The 14,245-nt window shown below is 36.7% G+C and overlaps 1 protein-coding gene across 10 annotated transcripts in view; it reads left to right on the top strand.

Moving 5' to 3' along the window:
• ABI2 (abl-interactor 2) overlaps window positions 1-14,245 on the top strand; it is a 126,791-nt gene that overhangs the window by 50,919 nt on the left and 61,627 nt on the right. For 5 of the 10 annotated variants that reach the window (XM_011949916.1, XM_011949917.1, XM_011949915.1 and 2 more), the window contains exon 3: window positions 10,557-10,733. In XM_011949916.1, coding sequence (XP_011805306.1) covers window positions 10,557-10,733 — 177 coding nt within the window. Of the gene's footprint in view, window positions 1-5,362; window positions 5,366-10,556; window positions 10,738-12,516; window positions 12,535-13,800; window positions 13,811-14,245 lie in introns of all 10 variants that reach the window. The other 5 variants (XM_011949911.1, XM_011949909.1, XM_011949918.1 and 2 more) reach the window with 3 other exon arrangements.

Here is a 14,245-nt window from a genome sequence, read left to right as displayed (position 1 = left end):
GGTTTACGCCATTCTCCTGCCTCAGCCTCCCGAGTAGCTGGGACTACAGGCGCCCGCCACCTCGCCCGGCTAGTTGTTTTTTGTATTTTTAGTAGAGACGGGGTTTCACCGTGTTAGCCAGGATGGTCTCAATCTCCTGACCTCGTGACCCGCCCATCTCGGCCGCCCAAAGTGCTGGGATTACAGGCTTGAGCCACCACGCCCGGCCATGGGCTCTTTTCAAATGGACTGTTTTTGAGAGTCTAAAGTTTAGCAAATTTGTATAACTAGACCAAATATAGTCCAGATAATAAAATCAGATACAATGTTTTTGAAAATTTATCAGACCGATTTAGAGGATTTCTTATTTAATATTATTTAATCTGAAATCTGAATTTGCCATTATAAGGGTTTCTTCACATTTTACACAAACTTCTGCAGACATGTTATTTATTGCTTGTTATATTGTGTATCTTAAGTTAAAAAAAAAAGAATTGGTGAGTTTTAATGAGTGTAAGGTAAATTTCAGTTTGGAAAGGCCTCCTGGAGGAAATAATCAATGGAATTTAAAATGATTAAATAGATGAATTTTTTTTTTTTAAAGGCTTGCTCTGTTTCCCAAGCTGGAGTGTAGTTGTACGATCACAGCTCACTGCAACCTTGAACTCCTGGGCTCAAGGGATCCTCCTGTCTCAGCCTCCCAAGTAACTGGCTGGGACTACAGGCACGTGCCATGCTTGGCTGATTTTTTTTTGTTTGTTTGTAGAGACAGTGTCTTACCATCTTGCTGTGGCTGGTCCCGAACTCCTGGGCTCAAGCAGTCTCCCACCTCAGTCTCCAGAGGTGTTGGGATTACAGGTGTGAGCCACTTCTCCTGGCCTGAACTTGGTTTTCTATGGAAGGAGGGAGGTTGACAAATTGCTAATCTGATATAGAATTTCAAGATCTATTCTTGAGAATCCTAAAATTTTTTCATGTTTGAAGCATTAGCAAAGGATGTTAAAAATAAACTTCTTTAAAAAAGAACAAATATGGAAGAGAAACTAGCATATTAGAGTTCCTAAAAAGGAGGAACAAGTTTTATTAGGCATTAGGGGAGAGTAGAAGAGATTATGTGGGTAAATGATGACAACAAGCAAATAGCAATCAAGGATGATAATTTATTTTCTGCTTAGAATTTTGTAGTAGTTTGGTAGAAAAGTGTTGGCAAGCTCAAGGAGGAAGGTGAATACTCAGCCACCCTAGATTTTGAGTATATGTATTAATTCATTTATTGAGAATATTTTCTTTAGGAGTATCAATCATAACTTGGCATTTAATATGGTCAATTAATGCTATCTTTTAAAGCTATTTTAATGGATTAAGTAAAAAACAGAAGAATGGATAGAGATTAGTAAACCGGAAATAACAGAGGCCTCAGTCAAAGCTGTCAGGAATATATCAAACCTTTTTTTTTCAGAGTTGAGTGTCTAGGGGGCAATAGTTGGAGAGGTAATAGAGCTGCAGTTCTCAGTGGCTATTAAGTTTATACAGAATGTAAATTATTATGTCGGATAAAGGATCAAGTCTGAGAAATAGGCTGATAGAGACTGTATTTAAGAAATAAGAGTAATTTTAAAAATTTATGTATTTTCTAACATTTGCCTCAAGGATTGAAATTTTGTTTTACTTGTGTTTACAGGTAGAATTCTTTATTTAAAAAGTCAGTTGAATATCAAAACTATTTGATGTTCTTCAGACTGAAATTTTATTCTGTAGTGTAGAAGAAAACATTTTCTGCTTACAAAACAAATAGTAAATACTCTAAAACAGGGGTTGGCAAACTTTCTTTTTAAATAAAAGGCCAGAGGATAACTATTTTAGGTTTTGTGGGCCACGTATTGATAACTATTTTAGGTATTATGGGCCACGTATGGTGTCATTCTCCTATTCGCTCTCTCTCTCTCTCTCTCTTCTTTTTCTCTCTCTGTGTGTGTGTGTGTGTGTGTATTTTTTTGGTGGGGGGATGGAGTCTCATGATGTTGCCCAGGGTGGCCTTGAACGCCTGGTCTCAAGTGATCCTCCCACCTCAGCCTCCCAAAGTGCTGGGATTACAGGCGTGAGCCACCATGCCCGGCAAAGAGAGATGACATTGCAAGTAAGGTAGAGATGTGGACAGATTTGAAAGACATTTTAATTACGTTTTCTTTTGTTTTTTTTTTTTTTTGTGTGTGTGTATTTTTTAACAACGATTTAAAAATGTTAAAACCTTTCTTAGCTTCTGGGCCATATAAAAGCAGGCAGTGGGCCACATTCTGGCATGGAGCCTTAGTTTGCCAGCCCCTCCTCTAAAATACTTTTTCCAAATGTTTGAGTGTTAAATTTTATTATGATGTTTGTGTTATTAAAAATATTGTATGTTTCTAGAGGGAACCAGGGGGTTCTTGAGACCAGATTTTTGTGCAACTTGGGCAAAAATACTAGACTCTGAGAGTTTATAGTGAAGATTGAGTTGAAGGAATGGAGGGTTCAGTCAGGTCAAAGACAGGATTACACATTTATTGGAATGGCAATAAGCCTTAAGAATTATAAGGGTGGAGTAGTTTGGGACTAGTAGATACTAATTATCTAGGGTATTCAGTTTCTTTTCCCATTAGTATTTTTTTGCCCATTGGCTGGGTAAGAACTTTACCACCTTTCAGCCTCCTATCCCTTTCATCCATTTTGACAAAAATGAACGCTGAACAGGATTGTCCTGAAAAGGATCAGGGCATCTAGGTTTTACCCTGGCTCTTCTGCTGACTTGTGTGACATTTGACTTCTTTGAACTTAAGTGTTTTCATCTGTAAGATAGGACTGTTTGGATAATTTCTTAGCTGTCTTCCATCTTGAATTCCTTATTTTTGTGATTCTCACAAATGAGCTTGATTTTATTTGCTTCTATTCTGTTCTGTTGGTTCTGCTCTTTACCTCAATCTGTGTCCACTGGTCTCAACCCTCTATTACTTTAATTTAACTGAACTGTTTCGCAAATTACTCGGAATTGTAATCCGAGGATGGGAATTCCATTGACTCTACTCTGTATTCGGAAGAAATACTTCAACAAAACAAAGTAGTAACCCACTCTTTCTAAATGTCAGATGTTTTCAAAAACAGGATATTAACTGATTAGGAATATATAGTATCAGACACTTTTTTGTATTAAAAGGATAATATAGTATTAAGTAGTATACTAATTTTTACTACATTCATCATATCTATAAGGTAGTAGTAGGGTTGGTTCTTTTTGTTTTGTTTTTTTTTTGAGATGGAGTCTGGCTCTGTCGCCCAGGCTGGAGTGCGGTGGCCGAATCTCAGCTCACTGCAAGCTCCGCCTCCCAGGTTTATGCCATTCTCCTGCCTCCACCTCCCAAGTAGCTGGGACTACAGGCGCCCGCCTCGTCGCCCGGCTAGTTTTTTGTATTCTTTAGTAGAGACGGGGTTTCACCGTATTAGCCAGGGTGGTCTCGATCTCCTGACCTTGTGATCTGCCTGTCTCGGCCTCCCAAAGTGCTAGGATTATAGGCTTCAGCCACCGCGCCCGGCTGGGTTGGTTCTGAACATGGATTATGTTGTGTATTTTAGGGATGGTAAATTTTAAAGAAATTCCATCTCTAGCTTTGTTGCTGTTATCCTGTCCGTTCTTTGGAAGCATATTATTAAAACAAATGAAATTTTTGATCTTCAAACTGATAGTGGAGTTAACATTAAATATTTCCCCAGAATATATACTTATTGGAGTAAACATGTAATTTCACTGAATACTTGTACAGGCACACATACCTTTAAGTCAGTGTAGTGTAACATTATTATAAAGATGAGTGTTTCTTGCTGTGCCCATTATTTTGTGTCCTTTTCTAGTAAGTTTTTTTTTAATAAAAAGTTTGCAAAACACTTTTCAAACTAAAATTCTTATCAGTTTGTAAACTAAAATTTTTCTAAGCGAGGCCCATCTTTTTTCTTAGCTAGTAAAATTAGTCAGTACTTGTCCATGTTCAAGTTTGTGATGGCTTAGAATAAAAGATTAATCAAGGTCAAAAGGCAACATAAAGAACTTAAGAAAGTAGTGCTCATCCCACCTTCCCAAGGGCTGAGTAGGACTCACTGGGCCAGGCGTTAAATTAGTTAGCAGGTAACAAGTAAAGGAGCTGGAAAAGAATTAATATAAAATAATATAAAGTTGGAAGTAATTCTTCTCAAGAGCTAGGTATTGAAAGGCAGTGGCGGTCTAAACCTTAAGAACTCAACAAGTAGGGTAGTTTTTACTGTCTAAAAACTTTAGGCTGAGGTGTGGTGGCTCATGCCTGTAGTCCCAGCACTTTGGGAGGCTGAGGTAGGTGGATCCCTTGAGGTCAGGAGTTCGAGACCAGCCTGGCCAACATGGCAAAACTCCATCTCTCCAAAAAATGCAAAAATTAGCGAGGTGTGGTGGTGCATGCTTGTAGTCCCAGCTACTCAGGAGGCTGAGGCAGGAGTATCACTTGAGCCCAAGTGGTTGAGGCTGCAGTGAGCCATGTTCATGCCACTGGATTCAAGTATGGGCAACAGAGTGAGACACTGTCTCAAAAACAAAAAAAACAAAAAAGTTTATATAGATAGCCTTGCTTAAGAATTTCCAATTTTGGCCAGGCTCAGTGGCTCATGCCTGTAATCCCAGCACTTTGGGAGGCCAAGGTGGGTGGATCACCTGAGGTCAGGAGTTCGAGACCATCCTGGCCAACATGGTGAAACCCTGTCTCTACTAAAAATACAAAAGTTAGCCGGGTGTGGTGGTGGGCACCTGTAATCCCAGCTACTCTGGAGGCTGTAGTAGGAGAATTGCTTGAACCTGGGGGCAGAGGTTGCGGTGAGCTGACATTGTGCCACTGCATTCCAGCCTAGGTGGAAAGTGAGACTCTGTCCCCAAAAAAAAAAAAAAATTTCCAGTTTTAATTAAGGAGATATACTGAAGGTTATCAATATGTAATTATGCATAGAAAGTAGACTTTTTATACTTCCCAATTAATTTCCTACATAATTTTTATATTACTTTATAAAAAACTGAAAATTACTGTTAGTAACTAATTTGTTTTATGAATGATACATAATTTGAAGAATAATTGTAATTTAAATATGTTTATTTGAAACATTAGCTTACTAATAAAAAAATTGAGACATACTTAAAAACACCCAATTTAGTTGGGTTAATCCACTGTAACTGTTTGATTGCAGATGTTTTCCCACACCAATGGGCAGCTAACTGAGGTAGCGCTATCCAGTACAGTCAACTCTCAATTATCTGTGGTAATGGGAAATGACAATGCATGGATAATCCTAAAACAAAATATTTTATACAGTACCTTCCTGTCATCTGCTGTGGCCTGAGCATGTGCTTGGGTTCATGAGGGAGATGTGGGAGTGGGGCTGAGGCTTGCAAAGGAGCTGGGAGTCAGGATGGTTATCTCAAGGCCATAAAAGGTATCCTTAAGGAACCTGGGTTTCGCACTGTGTGGCTGAAGTGTCATGGGGGAAGCCTGCAGCATGCGAGATCAGCTTGGCAATATCAGTGAGAAGGATGGGGAAACTAATTAATAAGGAACTGTGGGAGAATAGATGTTTAAGTCCTACACAATTGCAGTGATATATCTTGGTGTGTTTTTTGGTTAACGGGATCTGTAGCAAACAATAATTATATTAATTGTGTATTTGCATTAGTTATGGTCGTCTTTGCTAGCAGTACACATTTTTTACTTGCCACAGGTGAGTGCTGTTGTTGAGGCCTCTTCTAAATAAGTAGGTTTATTGTCATATAACTAGTCACTTAAAAAACCCAGGATAAATTTGAAATACTTTTCTTACTTTTAAAATTCATCCTGAATATCAGTGTTGAACTTGTACTTCCAGAATTTAACTTAATGAGATTTAACATTATAATGTCAAAGAATATCCTGAGGGCAAATGCCATAATTACTGATAGCTGTGAATTTGATTTAGGAAAAACATAGTAGCCATATTTTATTTAAGAATATGTTACAGGAGCTTTCCTAAATTTCTTTTACAGCTGACAGTTGTCTACGAATTTATGAATGTTAAAGCTGCATGATAGATGTGAGGAGGGAGTGTTTATTATTCTGTCTAATTTGACTATGCTTATTTTCTACAAGTGAAAGCTATAAAAAAAAATTGAAGCAGATGATTGCTGAAAACCTTTAGAATCTTCTGGACCAACCTGAGAATCTGAGAATCTTCTGCTTGTTTATGAAATAGATTTAGTGCTCTCTGTCAAATTATTCAAACTCGAAATAGAACCGTGGCCATTTTCTTTTTTTTTTTTTTTGAGATGGAGTCTCGCTCTGTCGCCCAGGCTGGAGTGCAGTGGCGCGATCTCAGCTCACTGCAAGCTCCGCCTCCCGGGTTCACGCCATTCTCCTGCCTCAGCCTCCCCAGTAGGTGGGACTACAGGCGCCTGCCACTGCGCCCGGCCAATTTTTTGTATTTTTAGTAGAGACAGGGTTTCACCGTGGTTTCGATCTCCTGACCTCGTGATCCGCCCTCCTCGGCCTCCCAAAGTGCTGGGATTACAGGCATGAGCCACTGCGCCCGGCACCATTTTCTAAAGGCATATTTTCTCCTGCCCATAGAAACTCCTGCAGTTCCACCCGGTGTGGTAGTATGATGGCAAGAATACAGATTATACCCTTGTTAGATTACGTTTATTATTATAGATGTATTTTAAAAGTTATTTACTTCAAATATCTATATTTAGGCAAATTAGAGGCGTTGATCTTGAATCGACTTGTGAAAAAATTTGGAAACAATTGCGATTTGAGATTGAATGAAGTAAGGGACCAGCTAATTAGTCCTTCCTCTATAGATCTTTGGTTCTCAACCAGGGAAGTTTTGCCCCCAAGTGGACATTTGGCAATGTTAGACATTTTTGGTTGTCACATCTCATGGTGGGGGAGTGCTACAGTTACCTACCTGGATGCTTTTCTATATTCTACAATCCTCAAGACAGCAGTCTTCACCCCCGCCCACAACAAAGAATTATCAAGCCCAAAATGTCAATAGTGCCACTGTTGAGTTACCCTGCCCCTAGTGTTTCTAAGATGTAGGCATTCTTTGAAGTAGACAATTAAAAACATCATATAGCCAAACTAAATTATTTTGACTTTCTGTATACTTATGCTGTTAAAAAATTATGTTTAAAAAATATACCTTCAGTTTTTACTGAGATTTGATATAAGAAGCAACAACAAATATATTTTTAAAGAGTTTAGTCCTGGGAAACATTTCACTTTCCTGATGAATTGATATATTTCTTTGTAACTCATTATGGTTCTACTTTGCCTTCTCTCCCTGGAGGCTTAGTGCCATTTTTTTTGCTCTATTATAACAATGACCCCTTCTTTTAGGCTTATTGTTATCCTTTTATTTGCTGTATTGGTCTTCCTTTTATTTTACTGTTATGGTCTGTGGGTTTGGGCTTAGTGTGTGTTTGTGTGTATATGAAGAGAACATATGGGCAATATGTAAATGTCCCCAATCCCTAGACCAAGTCACATCTCTATAAGATCAAATGAAGAGATTTCTAATTTATATTTTCATGCTTTTTTAAAGTCTCAATTTTTCAAACAATTAAGAAATATGTGCTTGTTATAAAATATTACTGTGTGTTAGTGTAAATAATAAGTGGAAGATGATTTCTCCCTGTTCATTCTCCAGAGATTTATTAATATTTATGGTACATGCCAGGCACGGTGGCTCATGCCTATAATCCCAGCACTTTGGGAGACTGAGGCAGGAGCATTGCTTGAAGTCAGGAGTTCAAGACCATCCTGGGCAACACAGTGACATCCCATCTCTACAAAAAATAAAATTAGCTGGGCATGGTAGTGCACGTCTGTAGTCCTAGCTACTGAGGAGGCTGAGGTGAGAGGATTGCTTGAGCCTAGGAGTTCAAGACTACAGTATACTGTGATTGTCCCACTGCACTCCAGCCTGTGTGACAGAGTGAGACCATGTTGCAAAAAAATGTATATTTATATTATGCAGATTTGAAATAGAAGCTATAAGCTTGTAATTCTGTTATGGTTGGTCAGGTTTACACTCTTGTAGTTTCATTTCTGAATAAGTACATTTCTAAAAACTGAGGAGAATAAAAACAATGTCTTGAGGATTATATTTTCTGATGAACCTTTTATTGATCTGATAGACCCATTTTATACAAAAAGTGTCATATTTTGTTTTTTGAAGCATTCTTGATGGTATGAAACAATATTTCTAGCCCATGTTTTTAATGATTCAGAATGACTCACTAAACTTTATTCAAGGCCAGGTACATTGGCTTACTCCTGAATCCCAGCACTTTGGGAGACCAAGGTGTATGGATCACTTGAGCTTAGGAGTTCAAGACCTGCCTGAGCAACATGGAAAAACCCCAACTCTACAGACAGTATAGAAATTAGGCCAGCATGGTGGAACACGCCTGTAGTCCCAGCTCCTTAGGAAGCTCAGGCAGGAGAATCATTTGAGCCTGAGAGGTCGAGGATGCAGTGAGCCATGATTGGGCCACTCCACTCCAGCCTGGGCAACAGAGTGAGACACTGTCTCATAAAAATAAACTTTAATCAAAATTTGATTAATTTCCATTTCTCTAAAGTTAGAAATTAAGTGAATTCCAATGTCATCACTAATACGCAAACTTAACTTTTCTGTTATAGTTTTCCCAAGCAGTTGAAGAGGAAAGCTATTCTCATAATTAGCCTAACATGCATAGAAAAGTTTAGAGATTATTTTTTTCTTAAAAAGAAATACTTAAAATTGTAAGATTACTACCATGGTTAGTTTTTTATTTGAGGTTCTGTTATACATGCATTAGCTCTGGAACATACAGATCCTGTTGTTTTTAAGATCTCTTGGTTGTAGAGAAATAAGAGACTTTGAATTTGTTTCAAGCTTACCTCTTACTTGAGGCAGTTTAGAAGGATAAATGATCTGTGTTCAGATTTCTTAAAATAGTATTTTATAATGTCATGATGATTATCTTTTCTCTTGATTGTTACTACCGGGTTCTTTTACAAAGGGGAAATTGAAGTAGGACATTGAAGTGGGACTGGGGAAGAGTTAGCAAAAAATGTGTCTGTTGATTGCTGCTTGAGCCAGGAATTGGTTGTAAGAGATGTGAACCATTTTAGTGAACTGATTTTTCAAACTCTGTTGACTGCAACACACAGGAAAAAAATTTTTTTACATTGTATTCAGCACATAATTCATGTATCTATTTATGTACGTAATAAACAGACTTTTCAAGAAACAGTACTTTTAACTTACTGTGTGTACATGCAGTCTGATGTTTCTGTTGTATTTGGTTTGAAATAATTGCTGCTTACATACCACTAAATTGCAGCTTGCAGTTTAAAAAATTTTGCTTTAGTGTACTAACTACCTGTGTATGTGGAGAAATTCATCCTCTGTTAGCAAATAGAAGATTGTAATTACAATACATTCTTACTCTTATGTCCTATGGAGCATTTAATAAATATAAATAAATTAATGAAATATTTTACAGGCGTTTTGTCATGATAAAAATATAAGCAGCTTTACCCAAGCAACTTGGTCTTTTGGGGTCAAAAAATGGCTGTTTTGTTTTTTGAGACAGGGTCTTGCCCTGTCACCCAGGCTAGAGTGCAGTGGTGCAGTCATGGCTCACTGCAACTTTGACCTTCTGGACTCAAGCGATTCTCTCACTTCAGCCTCTCAAATAGCTGGGATTACAGGCACATGCCATCATACCCAGCTGCTTTTTGTAGAGACGGGGTTTCGCCATGTTTCCCAGGCTGGTCATGAACTCCTGGGGTCAAGCAGTCTGCCCACCTTGGCCTCCCAAAGTGCTTGGATTACAAGCCTGAGCCACTGTGCCTGGCTTTATTTTTAACATTATATTTCAGCCCTCTTTCCTTTTAAATAAAAAGATGTTTAAACATGAATAGAAATTATAGGTCATTAAAAATGTAACTAGATTAATTTCAGGGGCTTTCTTAATCACTGTATTAGTCTGAATCTTAATGGAGAGGAAAAAGTTAGCATGCTTTAACCCAGGGGTTGGCAAACCTTTTCTGTAAAGGAGCCAGCTAATATATACTTCAGTTTTTGTGGGCCATGAGTCTCTGTTGTGGCTCATCTCTGCCATTACAGTGTAAAGTCTAGACAAATAAGCAAGTAAGCAGCGTGGTTATATTCCAATAAAACTTTACTTATGGAAAAGGAAATTTGAATGTTATATAATTCTCACGTGAAGGTTTTTTGTTGCTGTTGTTCTTTTATCCAAACATTAAAAAATGTTAACACTACTCTTAGCTTGTGGGCTGTAAAAATCAGGTGATGGGCCAGATTTGGCCATGGTTTACTAGCCCTTGCTTTAACCTGAAAATGGAGGAAGTCAGTAGTCTAGAAGAATAAAATTTAGCAAGCATAGTTTAGAATATGAGTAGCAATATTAAATCTCTAGGCATATATATTTGGATTTTTGTGGATATTAGAACTATACATTTTTGTGTTTTTTACATTATATTTTGCAGACAGTTGATATTCATAAAGAGAAAGTTGCAAGAAGAGAAATTGGTATTTTGACTACCAATAAAAACACTTCAAGGACGCATAAGATTATTGCTCCAGCCAACCTTGAACGACCAGTTCGTTATATTAGAAAACCTATTGACTATACAATTCTAGATGATATTGGACATGGAGTAAAGGTAGGTATAATTTTTTTTCAAGCTTTTAAAAGTAGTAACCCATAATGAAACTAACTCTTGAGAAAATTAAGCTTTTTATCTATCTTTCTTTCTTAGAGGACAAAGTCTTGGCCCAGTTGTCGTGAAGATTCCTTGCTACTATAACTGTTTTACCCTTTTTACTTTTTCTTAGTGCTGTATTCTCAAGTTTTAAACAATCATCTTTGAATGAATTGTATTTGCTTAGTGATGATAATACCTCCTATGGTTTGAGTAAATAAGTGTAGTGTAATCTTTCCAATTTTAATTTAATATGGCTGATTAAAAAATCATCATGTAATTATGAAAGTGTTTACCTTATCTCAAGTATTTATCAGCAGACTTTTGGCATTAGTTTTCAAAAACAACATATATTAATAAACATGTAGTTTGAATTTTTCTAAAATAATTTTATCCCAACATTTTGGGCAAAAATAGTGTTAGGTGAATTAATATTGCCACTGCTTTTATGTGTATAGCTATTATATATTTTGACTGTCTTTTAAGATGTATTTGGGTGCCTAAAACATGCAAATTTCATTTAAATTGGTGTTTGAACTTAATGATTCAGAGCTTTAGCTGAGTATCAACTTACACCTGATCAGTAGTTTGAAAGACAGTGTCTTATCAGATATGAGTAAATAAATATACATACATACATGCTTATAATGATACTGTACAGTTCATGTAGTTGATTTTTTTTCTAATATAAGCATACTTAACACAAACCGTTATGGATGGAAATCAGTTAAATCTAAATTTAATGTAGATCTAGGTAAAAAGAAAATATATACGTAAATTTATTTTTAAAATCTCTCTTCAGAGTTTTGATGCAAGCACTATTATCTGGAATATGATATTTAATTTAACTTTTCTGAGACAAGGTCTCACTCTATCACCTAGGTTGGAGTGCAGTGGCACAATCATAGCTTACTCCAACCTTGAACTCCTGGGCTCAGATGATCTTCCCTTGTCAGCTTCCCTGGGACGACAGGCATATGCCACCGTGCTGAGCTAAATTTTTTGTAGTGACAGGGCCTGTCTGTGTTGTCCAGGATGGTCATGAACTCCTATCCTCAAGTGGTCTTCCCATCTTGGTCTCCCAAAATGTTGGGATTACAGGTGTAAGCCATTGTGCCTGCCCAATATTTAATTTTATAGCTAATACCTACATGCATTTAGATTACTAATAAGAGCATGTTAAAATAAGATGTGTAATTGGATGGTTAGTTAATAACTGAAATTTATTCTAACTTGGGAAAATTTATTCAAGGCTAACAACTGCTAATGGAATATTTTAGAATACTGCCAGACTCTAATGCCAAAAAGATACTTAGAATATAAAGTGTGACATTTCTGTTTGCCCAATTATGTAAGAAAAAAGTAATCTGATTTTTTTATATATATAATTCATATGTTTACATCCCCCATTCTTATAATCCTCAAAGTAAGATGTTTTTCTTTTAGGATTCTAGCCCCTTCATTTTTTGACCTTCTATGTTTAAAGGTCATTAATTTGAAGAAATCTTTAATAAAATTAAATTTTTGAATAAAACAGTGTCTTAAATTCATCAAAGAAACTTCTGTTCATGACACATTCTGCTTTAACCACTCTTTCTATGATCTACTGAAACATTATTTTGTTAATGCTGAATGCTTAACTTGTTTTTTCTTTTTTTCCTTTCTCTTCACATCCTGAAGTTTCAACTAACCTTTCAATGCTTTTTTTCCTTACCTCTTTTATTTGCTTCATTTATGCATTAAGTGGTTGCTTAGATTTAAGGTAAGAGATTCCAGGGCTGGATTTCCATTCTTTGTTCTTATGTAGAATATTACATATGGGGAGTTAAAGAGATAGTTAACACTTGGCCTTTTAAAACCCAATAAAGAATTCCTCCTTTTTGTTTTATTTTTTGTCATGCAACTTTGTGGTGTGTCTTCATGTTCCTTGCGGGCAGATATTTTTGTCTATTTTGTTCACTGCTCTATCCTTTGTGCCTAGAACAGTACCTGACACACATTAGGTGCTTAGTAAATATTTGTTGAATGAATGGTTATTTTGTAATGTTAATATATTTTGTGAAACTGAAACGTAAGCTACCCTATCATAAAAATGTTAAGCAATATAATTAGCTGGATTTTTATAATTATAGAGACTTTGTTATGAATTGGAGGGCCAATTAATGTGCTTTATTTAACCCTCCCCCTGTGTAATGGCCTTTTTATTCTATAAATGGTGTGCTTTCTGATATACCTTATGGACAATATGTCATTATCTTTTAATCCATATAAAGAAATTGAGAAGCAGAAAATATTCAGTGATACAGGGTTTTTTTTAAGTTGCAGTATCATATTTTTGTGGAAAAATTATTCTTTTTGCCAAATAGCTGAATAAAGAATATATTTCAACATAAACTTTAAGAGTTTTTAAAGGCGAATATAATTATACGCAAAACATCAAAAGCCTATGACAGTGTTTAACAGAATATCGGTTAAGAATTAGAGATATTTCCTGTTATGATTCGTTTCAATAATGTTTTGGTATTTTGGAGGATTCGTGGTAAAAGAAATTCAACTATATTCAAGAAGCCTGCCTAAAATAGAAGGTTACTACAATTATATATCAAACTTAGCATGCATTTCTTCTTTGATGTTTTTTTGTAGGTGCATTTCATAGTTTATTTTCAAATGTATATTCCTCCCATCTAACACCCATTATTTGCCATATCTTCAGTGTAGAAAGTGATGACAAGATGACTGAGCTTTGAATCATTAACTAGTGCTAACTATGCAACTTTCACCTGCCCATGGTAGGTAGATTTGATTGGAAGAGCCCAAGTGTATGGACTCCTGTATTATTGATTAGATTGTTGGTTCCAAATCCTCAGTCATAGTAAGATGTGGAATTGTGAAGAAATTCCTTTTGCTTAAAATAGGTGGGTTGCAGTGAACTAGACCAAAAGCAGACTGTAGCTGTTTTGGTCCTTTTACCCTAAAGTCTGTATTCAAATTTTGACCATTGATGTGTTAACCTCCAAAGTGATAGAAGTACACGGGAAGTTTAACTGAAGAAAAAATACGGAAACAAACAAATTCTTTACCCTTAAAAGTTTAGCTTGCCCAAGCCACTGCCTTATGCTTGTTTTCTGTAAACCCCACTATGATTCCTTCTTGATGTTCCTGCGTCAGGATCTGTTTCTGTTGTGAGAGATAGGCCAAACTGAGAGTCTCCTAGAAAGATATAATGAAGAATCACACTTAGATAAGATCCCTGAGCTTTTTGGAGACCTGTGGATTCTTGCAAGTATCTTAGAAGTCTCCTGATGGGCAATGGCATGGATTCCTTATCCTCATTTTAATCAGGGTAGCTGATTAAATGTTGTTTTAAAATGTGCTTAAAATTTAAAGCCGGCCGGGCGCGGTGGTTCAAGCCTGTAATCCCAGCACTTTGGGAGGCCGAGACGGGCGGATCACGAGGTCAGGAGATCGAGACC

This window comes from Colobus angolensis, unplaced genomic scaffold (genome assembly GCF_000951035.1).
Source record: "Colobus angolensis palliatus isolate OR3802 unplaced genomic scaffold, Cang.pa_1.0 Scaffold30, whole genome shotgun sequence".
NCBI classification, from domain to species: domain Eukaryota; kingdom Metazoa; phylum Chordata; class Mammalia; order Primates; family Cercopithecidae; genus Colobus; species Colobus angolensis.
This window is presented reverse-complemented; position numbering and strand designations above follow the sequence as displayed.